This window comes from Anolis sagrei, chromosome 5 (assembly GCF_037176765.1).
Source record: "Anolis sagrei isolate rAnoSag1 chromosome 5, rAnoSag1.mat, whole genome shotgun sequence".
Lineage (NCBI taxonomy): Eukaryota > Metazoa > Chordata > Lepidosauria > Squamata > Dactyloidae > Anolis > Anolis sagrei.
The window spans coordinates 108376621-108389789 of NC_090025.1; the positions used below are offsets into that span (position 1 = coordinate 108376621).

A 13169-nucleotide genomic window follows, 5' to 3' on the forward strand; every position below is an offset into this window, starting at 1 on the left:
CATAGCACTTAGGCCATCACTTTGGTTAGAAACATGTGGATTAGGGAGAAAGGGGGAAAACATTTCACAGAACATAAGGACTGCATTTTTACAGAGAGTTTTGTAACATCCGAAGGTAACATTTGAATAATATGCTGAAAAATAGTGGCTTCATGTCAGCAGGTGGGAGCCACTAACTATCTTATCATATTGGTTGCCAGAATCGCCACAGATTGTGGTGAATCCAAAAATGCCCAATGGGGAGCAGGAGGATCCATCACCCCATGTCCTGCATCACCCAATTTACACTTAATCCCATCCCACAGGGGGAAGCATCCACTGCTCAATTTCCCCCATTATTGCTAATGCAACATGGCTACCACCACGGCATATGCCAGTTCCACTTTAGTTTAGCCACAAAATCCCGCCAGAAGTAGCTGTACATTGTGGGATGGAAGCTGGCGGGTTCTCTGGCTAAACTGGAGAGGAACTGGTGTATGCCGTCAAAGGAACTGCCGTATGCCATCAAATCCAGTCCCATCTGATGAGGTCGATAGTCAAACCTATCCACTAACTCCTTCCCTCAATGTTACATGGAGGCAATAGGTATATGGGTAGTATTAGTGCTTACAATCATTGGATTTCTCTGGAGTCCATTTTGGGATAAGACGGAAATCACTCCTTACTCTGTTATCAGAGTGAGTAATATCGTTTCTTGACCAGATGTATTAGAATGGTTTATCTTTGTACTGTATTTGTCTTAAGTCAATGATCTTTGTCAACACTGTTACATATCTATTTGCACTTTTTATCCTGTACCATCGAAATGAAAAAATGGCAAAGGGAGAGCCATGTCTCTGAACAGTATTCTTCAGCCACCTTTTGCTGATCAATATAATCAACATCTTCAACACAATCGCTGGAGGACTCCCTTGGTTGGTTTCCAGTTGGAACAGAAGTTACTGGTACCAAAGGCTTCTCTTGTTTAGGCTTTAGTGAAGTTTGGGCTACCAGCCGAAGGTGAGCGGCTGGAGGACCTTTGCTACAGACTTTGGATTTTAGGATACCTTTGGGGTCGTCACAAATGTTCTGCTTCTTCTTCAGAGACCTTGTGATTTGTTTCCAAAACATCTTCTTGTTTTCTGCATACTGTGGACAGGTGGAAGGCTTACCGGAAAATTCGCAAGAGAAGGTGCTTTCCTCTTTTCTGCAATTAATGTTCAAGGTAGCCATTTCAGCTTCATGTAGTGTCCATGTGCATGTAGCTTTGTCTTTGGTGGTAAACTTGCCTTTAGGAGAACCTTTTTGCCCTCGTGTTCTCTGACCCCTTTCATTCTGGTTATTGGATCCAGCTTGTGCTCTTTGACCTTTTTCACTGTTCAGCCTTTCTTTTTTTCTCTCCTTCTGTCTTTCACAGTCGACGTGCAGCAACTGAGAGAATATGATGAAGGTGCAAAGAAGAGCAAAATGTCTGAATTTCATGGTTCCTAGTTCTCCGGAAGCCTGTTTTGGAAATATAAAAGTAACTTGTAAAAACCAACCCCATTTTGTTTATAAATGTTAAAATGGAAATAATCTACCATGAAATACAACCAAAGATTTTATAATGGATTATTATTATTAGGAGCCCCTGGTGGTGCAGTGGGTTAAATTGCTGAGCTGCTGAAATTGCTGACCAAAAGGTTGGCGGTATGAATCCGTGGAGCGAGGTGAGCTCCCGCTGTTAGCCCCAGCTTCTGCTGACCTATCAATTTGAAAACGTACAAATGTGAGTAGATCAATAGGTACCACTTTGGCGGGAAGGTAACAGCACTCCATGCAGTCATGCCGGCCACATGACCTTGGAGGCATCTATGGAAAACACTGGCTCTTCGGTTTAGAAATGGAGATGAGCACCACTCCCCAGAGTCGGACACTACTAGACTTAATGTCAAGGGGAAACCTTTACCTTTTATTAGTATCCACATAGGGAAGGACACAATAGTGGACTTCTGCACATGAAACCAGGAACTGGTTTGGAAGCAAAAGATCCAATTTGGTACTTAGCTTCCCCTTAAAAGTGGCATTGTGGGGACTAGGAAACCACTTGATCTAGTTTTTGGCTGAAAAAAGAATAAATAAAAGTGGGGGAAGAGGACCATTGTTACCAGGGTAACATTGGATTAAACCCATAATGATGCAATTCAAATATGAGTTTTTAGAAATTTACAAAATAAATTTCCTTTTAGATTTATTTCATATTTCAATGTCTCATTGCAATGTCAGCAAGAAAAGAATGGTATCAGATCGTCATTTTGATTCCAGGTGGAAGTTTGAAGGGCACTTTGGATACTTTGAATAATTCACATGAAAATGACATCAGTGTCTAATGACTGCTTGGAACTTACTCATGTCTGGTTCCTTATCTGATAAAGATGTAAATTAAGCATCATTCCCTAATCGCCACTAACAAATCAACAGTAAGCTTGTGAGATAACTGTGGAGTGATGAGTCATATTGCAGACTCCCTTAGGGTGGAACATCACTCACAGTTAAGAAGACGTAAATTGTATTTGAATGAAATTACCCCCTTTGTTTCTCATCCAGCCTTCTCTATTGTTTCTTGCTGTCCATGTTCCTTTGTTTCAACACAAATCACTAGCTACAGAATTCCAGAAACGATAGGAATTGAAACAATTCAACTTTAATGTATTGTTGAAGACTTTCATGGTCGGAATTACTGAGTTGTTGTAGGTTTTTTCGGGCTATATGGCCATGTTCTAGAGGCATTCTCTCCTGACATTTCACCTGCATCTATGGCAAACATCCTCAGAGGTAGTGAGGATGCTTGCCATAGATGCAGGCGAAATGTCAGGAGAGAATGCCTCTAGAACATGGCCATATAGCCCGAAAAAACATACAACAACCCAATTCAACTTTAAAATGACAGAATATAATTTTAAATACAAAATGAATAAATGCTGCCCAGATAAAATGGTTGAAACAGTTAAAATGGCCAGAAATCCTCATTCTCATCATCCTCACCTCAATTCAATGATGTAGAGCAGTGTTTCCCAACCTGGGGGTTGGGACCTCTGGGGAGGGGGGTCGCAAGGGGTGTCAGAAGGGTCATACAGTATTTTCTGTTGGTCATGGAAGTTCTGTGTGGGAAGTTTGACTCAATTCTATCCTTCAGAATGCTCTTTGATTGTAGGTGAACTGTAAATCCTTGCAACTACAACTCCCAAATGTCAAGGTCTATTTTCCCCAAACTCCACCAGTGTTTGCATTTGGGCATATTGAGTATCTTTGCCAAGTTTGGTCCAGAGCCATCATTGTTTGAGTTCGCAGTGCTCTCTGGATGTAGGTGAACTACAACTCCAAAACTCAAGCATCTCACAGGTAGGGTTGGAAGAAATACAAATCAACCTATACAGCAAGTATGATACCATAACATAGAAATAGCCCTTGCTCCTGCACTGCTCTAACTTGTAACTCCATTCTGTGATCTAGACTAACAAAGTCAGATGCTTTAGACCACTGCTTTTTCATCTGTGGGTCCCAACCCCAAATGGGGCTCTGTCTATTGAACTATATCTCCTGCATAAATAATCAAATCATACATTAAATTCCTCTCTATTCATTGAATCTCTGGTGTAAAATTACAGACAGAAACATCTAGTTATATGCTGTATTTTCTCCTGTGAATAATGTCAAAAAGCTGATCTTCTCTGCATGCAATTCAACTATGTGCAATTGAACTACAAGTATGTAAATGCAAATATAACATGTCCCTTTCTTTGAAAAGTGGGTATATAAGAGAAAGGTTAAATTTGCTCCCTGCCTGGAATTTATTTCACAAATTCAAATCTGTTTGGTAAACCAACAAAGATTCAAGAAGCAGATCATCATTATTTTACAAGTAAGAAGGTCAGACCTGGTAATTATGACATGATTTGGAGCTACTGTTAGTGTAGTATTACGAAAAGCTGTCAGACATTGACACACTTTCATTTCTAACGCTGGCATGCCTCCTCCCTCCTTCAGCACATGCTGTCCAAGCAAGTTAGTCAAAGCATGGTTTCTAGTAAAAGGCAACATTCACTCATGTGTAAGACGACTCTCCCAACCAATTGAACTAGACTGTGGCTCATCCAAAGGTGGGATCTCCTGAAAACAAAAATAGGGAAACTTGATGCTGCAATCCACAGTCTACAGATTTCAAGGGAATTATCCCTGAATGAAGAATTGGATGATCTGCTTATAGTTAAAGTGGATAAACCTGCAGTTTCAAGTATATGTATTTGGGTTAAAGTCCCAGCAGGATAACCTCTGAGTAAATATATGGGGTTCCACATCCCAGAATATTCTTTGTATGCCCTTCTGATTGCTCCACACAGGTTTTCTTCCAAGGTACAGTATTAAAAGCCTTATTAGGTAAAGGTAAAGGTTTTCCCCTGACATGAAGTCCAGTTGTGTCCGACTCTGGGGTGTGGTGCTCATCTCCATTTCTAAGCCGAAGAGCCAGCGTTGTCCATAGACACCTCCAAGGTCATGTGGCCAGCATGACTGTATGGAGCGCCATTACCTTCCTACCGGAGTGGTACCTATTGATCTACTCACATTTGCATGTTTTCGAACTGCTAGGTTGGCAGAAGCTAGGGCTGACAGCGGAAGCTCACGCCGCTCCCTGGATTTGAACCTGCAACCTTTCGGTCAACAAGCTCAGCAGCTCAGCGCTTTAACCTACTGCGCCATCACGGTCTCCAAAGCCTTATTACTTAGAGCCAAATTTTGCATTACATACAACTCCATTTTTCTTTCCCCAACAAGCAGCCAAAGAGATTGCAGTCAAGAGCTGAAAACCAGTAGCAGTGGTTGCTTAATTTTAGGTGCATATACACTATAGGGTTAATGCAGTTTAACACCACTGTAACTGCCATGGCTCAATGCTATGGAGTCCTGGGGCTTGTAGCTTGATAAAGCAACAGAACTCTTTGCCAGATGAGGCTAAAGACCTTATTTATTTACTATATTTCTATCCTGCCTTTCTCGACCCCAAAGGAAACTCAAGGCAGCTTACAGCATAGCCAATAATTCAATGCCTTAAAAACAATATATACCCAATATACAATTAAACAAACATTCAATTAAAATAAAAAAAACAGATTAGAAAACATTAAAGCATTTAAAACATTACAATTATTACTATAAACCATGTTATCCATGACCATAGTCCAGGCCATTCCAGTGATCATACGCTTAATTCTAAGTGTATGATCTATGACTCCTATGTTTCCATAGCATTGAGCCATAGCATCAATGACTTTCTGTATATATTTCAGATTTCAATATTAGTGTCAAAAATACGTAGTATGATTTTACATAGGATTTGTGCTACATTAGAACAGTTAAGACAAATATCACTTAAGTAAAATAAACATTAAATATTAAAAATCAAATAAGTGGTGTCAAACTGCATTAATAGACACCCTTTGTTTTGCTTCCACACAAAATCGTCCTATTCTAGCTGTTTTCCCAATTGCTGGGGAAAAGCCACTATGCTTCTTCAACTCTGTGAAGAAAACAGCTTGATCAAGGTGAGCGTAATGGAAAAAAAGATGAAAAGGAAATGCCAAAGCAGCCCCCTCCCAATAATAACATGAGTACATCTGATTTTCAGTTTAAAATGTTAGCAGAAGAAGCCACACACTTCAAGTAATGTGTAGTATGACCTTCAGCAGGAAGGAAAGTTCTGAGACAATACCTCTCTACTGAAGATACAAAGTGCAAGATAGTTGTAACACATACCTCTTACTAGCTTTTGAGTGTATCCAAATACAAAACTCAGGGTGATTTCCGTCTCTGAAAATTGGAGCTTATTTATACAGCCAGGGACACACCTACATGCCTCCAGAAAACTATTACTCCACAGTAGCATGCTTCTCTGTCTTATTTGCTAACCAAGACACACCTTCTGGTAACATGCCAGGTCTGATTTGTGATAGTTATAAAAAAAAAAAAGACATAGTTACAGCAGTAGTTGCATGTTTGAAGAAAGGAAGAGTTGTGTCAACTCCTTTCCCTTTCTTCCCTAACAACATAGTGGAAACACACCTTGATAAGTTGGAACAGGGATGGGCTGGTAAATGAACAATGAAATCATGAATAGAGAAATAGAAAAGATTATTGTGGTTATAGTATGTATTTGGTTGAGACGTTATGTATTAGTCATCATGCCTTTCTTACAAGCATATGAACATTATAGTCTTGTTGAAGAAGAAACCCTTCCTTTCTAACCAGCCCAGTTGAAGGCCAGCAACAGTGCTCAGAAACCGCATGCCTGAAAAGACACTTGGCAAAATCATGTTATTGCACATTCATTCATTCATGCATTTTAAAACAATTACTTCTTATAGACACCAGGTCAGTGTAACATTATAGGTATTAAATGTATACATGCACAAAAGCACATCAGCATCTATTTTTTTTTAAAAAAGGATTTGATACACCCCCCCCCCCAAAAAAAATAATCATTTCAGCTAGTTGAATTGGAAATAATATTACCAAGGTAATTATCTTCCTTTTCTCTCTCTCCTATTAGAATCAAAACTGTAAACACCTCATGGCAGAAATCATGAGGGGGGACGGGCGACAGTGGGGACCGTCTTACCCTGTTCCCTTTCATCTTTCCCTATCTTCTGGGATGGCCAGCCATCCTACGTCCTTTCTGTGTTGAAGTCCATCTTTCCCTCGCTTTCTGCTGCTTTTTCTCACTTGGAGTTGGATAACACCTGACTTCTTAAGATGGCTTGAGGGCTCTGTTTCCATACACTTCAGAAAAGAGCCCCATGGAGTCCCACACTGAAAGTATCCTTACATCATGTGATGGTCTCAGTGAGACTCCTGTGGGGCTCTGTTTCTGAAGTGTATGGAAACGGAGCCCTAAAACCATGGGATAAAGTCCTTTATTATACTACTATCTGTACCCGCCATGCGTTGCTATGGCTTACCTTCCCTCCCTCTTTCTCTCCTTCCTTCCTTCCTTCCTTCCCTCTTTCCTTCCTTCCCACTTTTTCTTTCCCTTCTTATTTCTCCTCCTTTCTTCAGTCTCTACCTGTTTCCTTCCTCCCTTTCTTTGCTCTTTGGTTACATCCTTCCCTCTCTCTTTCCTTCCCTCCCTCACTCTTTCTGTCTTTCTTTCCTTCTCTCCTTCCTTCCCTCTCTCTTTCCTTTAACATTTGTATTTCATTTTCTCCTTCCTTCCTTCTCTACCTTTCTTTCTTTCCTTCCTTCTCTCCTTTCCTCCTTCCATCTTTCCCTCTTTCCCTCCTCTCCTTCCTTTCTTCCCCCTTTCCCTCCTTCATTCCTTCCCTTTTTCTCTCCTTCTCTTGTTACTTCTCGACTGTCCCTTCCAACTCTATTGAGTCTATTTAATTTGTATTATATAGTAATCTATATAATAGTAAAATATAAAATATTGTAATTGTATCTTATATAATATATATTATGTTTTATACTATATATATATATATATATAAGTTATATATCGTGAAATACATATGTATTATATAGCAATATATAAAATAATAATATATAAAGTATATAATAATATATATGCAACTAACATCCATAGACATATATATGAGTCTATGCAGCCATATAATCCAATTCTAAGTATTTTACATGGCAGTGTAGAAGGGGTGACTTTAGGTGCATCTACACTGTAGATTTAATGGAGAGAGGAGGATAAGGTTGGCAAGGGGAGGAGAAAAAGGCTTGGAGAAGGGAAGAAGGTGGTGCGGGGAGGAGGAAGAGGCACAGGGAAGCAGAGGAGGAGGAGACCACCCTCCTGGCATAGCATGGAAAGAAAAGCCTCCCCCCCCCCCCGGGTGCAGTGACCCTCCACTCTGACCTCGCCAACTCTTGCAGCCAGTGTGGGGAGAAGGCAGAGGCCTGGGGAAGGGGAGGAGAAAGAGGCCAGCCTTTCACTATTGCGATGTGCCTCTGCTCCCAGGAAGATTACTCCAGTAGCCGGGGGGGGGGGGGGGAGGAGGATGAGGCCCGTGCAGGGAGGAGGAAGAGACATGGGGAAACAGAGGAGGAGGAGACCACCCTCCTGACATAGCAGGGAAAGAGACGGGGCTCCATGCAGCAAGTCTCCACCTCCACTCCCATGGTGCCCACTCTCGCTTGTGTGTGTGTGGCCGTGCATGCATGCCTGGCTCCCAATGCTTTAACAATCAGCTGGTTTGGTTTTTTTGTTGTTTTTTTTTGCGTGGAGGAGGCAGCGTGACCATGGCTGTCTTTGTGGACATGCACTGTTTCTCCCTGTAGGAATATTGGGTTTAGAAGTCCTTCCTGCATTTTTTTTTTTTTTGAGTGAAGGACATACATTGGGTTGTTAGGTGTATGCTGTCCAAATTTGGTGTCAATTCATCCAGTGGTTTTTGAGTTATATTAATCCCACAAACGAACATTACATTTTTATTTATATAGATTTTCTAAAGCGCTATATATATCAGAGTTACTGTATTGATCTTTAAACGATTGGGATGTTGTGTGTTGCATTCAAAATAGACTTGTTTACTATCACTATTTTTTTATTCTATCTACTTATTCATTGAAAGTGACCCAAGTGGCTAAAGCAGGAAGTGAGCTCCTCATCACACTGGACAAAGGGGGACCGCAGTGGTGACCCTTGGCCTCCCAATTATGGAGAAATAGCTACCCTCTCCCACATCAAAGATGGAAGAGGGGGATATGGCAGCACCCTCACACTTCTACCTGTGACTTCCTCCACCCATCCAAGAGGAACGAGGATGTAACGGCATACCTGCAACTCCAATAGCTTGCCCAATCAACAGTAAGAAGATGTCTTATTGGTGATGCCGTGACAGTCCTCATTCCTCAAAGAAACAGTAAAATGTGAAGTCAGTAACAACTCGGGACATTAGGTCTACTGGCTGGTTTCTGACTGTTCCCACCCCTGCCTTTTTTGGGCAGGGCAGGGATTGTGGGCTTTGCCATACTCTACACCCTGCTGCCTGGGGTAGCTGCCTCAATGAAGTGCACAGCAAGGCTGGAGCTATGTTTAATGCTACCCTTTTAGCCAGGAACAGCCATCTGGGGAAAAAACTTTTTAGATTTAAAGTCTAACAGGAAATAAATTTTAACACATAAGAATACCTTTCAGAAGATATGAGCGGATATGACTAAAGCTGTAAATCTTTCACATTTAAATTCTTTGGAACAGATACATAAATGGAAACTGCCAGGTTTTTTCCAGTTTCTATAGAAGTGTATGATGGAGACCTGGTGAATCCTGGTTATCATGAAGGAGAACACTATGGTCCTGGACTATTGCAACCACCAGATCACACAACAGGGGTTCTGAGAAGAAAATATTGTGGCAAAAGTATGATAGCTGGAACCCTACACTGGTTGCTCACCACGGGTCAGAATTAATGAAGGGAACACATGTGCAAGACAGCACAGTGAGTGAGAGATGCAGTTGTGGAAAGGGAGGAGGAGGGGGTCTATGGCTCACATGTCCTGCCCTCCCAGAGCCCCGGCCCCTCCACTGTCAGAAAGTGGGCAGGGGAAAGCACAAGAAGACGGGAAGGGAAATCCGGTTCCTGCTTTTCTGTTCGCACTAGGGCCTTGTAAAAACCTTCCCCGGCCACCAGCACACTTTCTGCTCTTTGAAGAAAGCAGCCCCAGCAGCTGGGAGCAGTCCAAGCGGACCTCCCTTCATTAACACTGGTGTGCATTGTGCAACCAGCATACGAGTTCCAGCTATGAGTAGGGTCCCAGCTATCATACTTTTGCCAATATTGCTATCTCAGTGTTCTAGCTTACCCAACAAAGAAGTATTTTCTGTGAATGACGAATAGTAACAGAAAGGGGAGGCCCCTACCACAAAAGCAGGGGACAACCAGATCTGGCCTAGTAAACCTGCCCAGCAATCTATCCATCCCCAGCAAGTACTGAAAGTGAATCCACCAGCCACAAAAGTTCTCCATTTGGTCCATCTGCCTGGTTTTTAACAGAGGGCAGATTGAGAGATGGATCATAGCTATATCTTCATAGCAATATCTCCCATGCAGGATCTCAGCCAAAAATTCCACTTTAATAACAGCACTGGTTTCAGAAATCCTCTCCTGTGCTTCTTGATGAGCTCCACCTATGGTCTCACCTTTCTGTGCCACCCAAGTTGGTCCCCATTACCTTAACTGCTGTTTTATCTATTCCAAAATTTCTACAAAGTCAAAGCCAATTTGAATTTCTGCATAACCTCTGGCATGGGAATCTACTTTATAGGGTGTGCTCACAGTGTACGTAATTATTTAATTATAATTAAACTTTCAAATCTGTATTTCCTTGTAAACTGCTGTCTGGAATGAGTGGCTCGTGAATATGCTTGCTCCTATTAACAACTCTGGTTAAATAATATGCAACCACAAATTTCTTTCTTAATAACTGTTATTATTGAGTGAGCATTCTTCCTCTGAGATCATGAGATGAAACAGATTATTTACAGTTGTTGGATCGCTGGTATATATAAATCTAATGTGTAGGCATTTTTAATAAGTATTATCTACCAGTACAATTTATTTGTGTTTCAATATTGGCAAGTTCTCTGCCAGTTTAATTATTTAAAATGAAAGAGATGGGAGTACCAAAAATGCCAAATGCTGAAAATCTTGGCCTTCCTAACTATGTGATGAATGGCAGCACTTTGGCTTCTCTTGCGAAATTTGCTTGTAGAAGCAATTCCTATTATGGAAGTCTATGGAATTCTGGCACAGTTGGACTGCCATTTGGTAAACAAGTCAAGGCAGGATGTTCATTTAATTTTCTTCCACTTGAAATAAATATAGAACTGGTGAAATAAATTGGCTTGAGGGCCACATGGGCAGACGTTTTGTGTCCTAAACTATTGAAGGATCAATAGCTGCCAGAGTTGCCAGGTGGCAGCAAAACAAGCTTTCCTTTATTCTACTCATCAGAGTCGGATCAAACAGTCCCTCGCTATGCTGGTTGGGGATGATGGGAGGTTTTTAGAAGATAATTTCATTTTATTGCAGGAAGGGCACAAGATTTCATCTGATATTGGAAGCTAAGTGTTTAGTTAAGTGGAAACCCTGGTTAGTGTCTAGGAGGGACACCATCATCAGGTGCTATAGATTACATTGTCATCATTCCACGTTCACTGGGCTTAGCAGCACAGGATCCTCCTGAAAATGCAAAACTATGGATGAAGAAAATGCTATTTTTTACTTGAAAGAACACCTCTCTAGTTCTTCCAGCACAACCCTATGGCACTGGAAGCTGACCATATAATCACACCGGGTGTGACGGCGTGAGTGGCGCCACCTATATGTAGAACTTTAATTTGCAAAGGTTTAAACCAGGGGTCCTCAAACGTTTTAAACGGGGGGCCGGATTACTGTCCCCCATACCGTTGGAGGGCTGGACTATAGGTTTTTATTTAAAAAAAACGATGACCAAATTCCTATGCACACTGCACATGTCCTATTTTGCTACTGTTAAGAATTGTAATGTAAGTATCTGATATGCATGATGTATTTTTATTGTTACAATCTGAACATAAAGCATCGTTTTAGCATTTCTGGAGATAAAATAGTTCCAATTAAAATGAGGAAAGCATTCTATTTTCTGTCTTTCTTAAAGTGGTTTTTGGAATATGTAAGCATGAGTCCCCTTTCAGGGGGAGAAGGGCGGGGTATAAATATAGGAAATAAATCTATATAAATAAAAATGTAATGTTCGTTTGTGGGATTAACAGAACTCAAAAACCACTGGACACCTAACAACCCAATGTCCTTCACTCAAAAAAAATTGATTTTGTCACTTGGGAGTTTTAGTTGCTGGAATTTATAGTTTATCTATAATCAAAGAACATTCTGAACCCCACCAACGATGGAATTGAACCAAATTAGGCACACAGTTCTCCCATGACCAACAGAAAATACTGGAAGGGTTTGGTGGGCAGTGTCCTTTGGTTTTAGAGTTGTAGTTGTAGTTCACCTACATCCAGAGATCACTGTGGACTCAAACAAGGATGGATCTGGACCAAACTTGGCACTGATACTCAATATGCCCAAATGTGAACACTGGTGGCATTTGGGGGTTGTATTTGCTGGGATTTATAGTTCACCTGTAATCAAAGAGCATTCTAAATTCCACCAATGATGGAATTGAACCAGTCTTGGTACACAGAACTCCCATGAACAACAGAAAATACTGGAAGGGTTTGGTGGGCATTGACCTTCAGTTCTGGAGTTGTAGTTCACCTGCCTCCATAAATCACTGTGGATTCAATGAAAGATCTGGCCCAGACTTGGCACGAATATTCCATATGCCCAAATGTGAACACTGGTGGAGTATGGGGAAAATAGAATCTTGACATTTGCGAGTTGTAGTTGCTGGGATTTGTAGTTCACCTACAATCACAGAGCATTCTGAACCTCATCAACAATAGAATTGGGCCAAACCTTTCCAGAGCAGCACGGGATGGAGAAGCCTGTGGAGGGAGAAGCGCTCTCTGCTCTCCCGCGGAGAACAGAGAGCAAAGCAGAGCGGACGCCATTGCTCTGTAACAGACGATCCCTGGTGGCAAGGAAGGCATCCGCAAATGGTGAAGGCAGCGCCGGGTGGGTGTGGCCAGGCTTCCAGGCCAGGGAAGCCAGCATCACTTGGCCACGCTCACCCGGCGCCGCCTCCACCATTTGCGCACGCCTTCCTTGCCACCAGGGATTGTCTGTTACAGAGGAATGGCGTCTGCTCTGCTGCGCTTCTCCCTCCACAGGCTTCTCCTTCCACACGGGATGGAGAAGCCTGTGGAGGGAGAAGCGCTCTCTGCTCTCCAATGGAAAACAGAGAGCGAAGCAGAGCAGACGCCATTGCTCTATCACAGAAGATCCCTGGTGGCGAGAATGGTGGAGGCGGCGCCGGGTGGGCATGGCCAAGCGATGCTGGCTTCCCTGGCCCGGAAGCCTCTCTTCTAACTCTATGATTCTGATTCTTTGAAGTTGGCATGTATGACAAGAATCCATTTATAACACTGATGACTCTTCAAAGTATGATTGCTTGTTCAAAATTACCTTACAACCAAAAAGTCAGGGTTGCTAGGAAAGAAACAGGAGCGGTTTCCTGCCTTTTTAGTAGGAATGTAAGGTGTTGGT

At 41.9% G+C, this 13169-nt stretch overlaps 1 protein-coding gene across 1 annotated transcript; it reads right to left on the reverse strand.

Annotated features, from left to right (window-relative positions):
• Positions 1–683: 683 nt before the first annotated feature.
• Positions 684–5878, reverse strand: FGFBP1 (fibroblast growth factor binding protein 1). Its single transcript, XM_060776150.2, has 2 exons — positions 5770–5878; positions 684–1482 (listed from the first exon to the last, which is right to left on the reverse strand). The coding sequence occupies exon 2, from the start codon at positions 1459–1461 to the stop codon at positions 775–777; it is 687 nt and encodes a 228-aa protein (XP_060632133.2). The 5' UTR covers positions 1462–1482; positions 5770–5878; the 3' UTR covers positions 684–774.
• Positions 5879–13169: the final 7291 nt, after the last annotated feature.

Excerpts from the sequence above, each read along its gene's own strand:
- FGFBP1 (XM_060776150.2), bottom strand. The coding sequence starts at position 1,461 with ATGAAATTCAGACATTTTGCTCTTCTTTGCACCTTCATCATATTCTCT.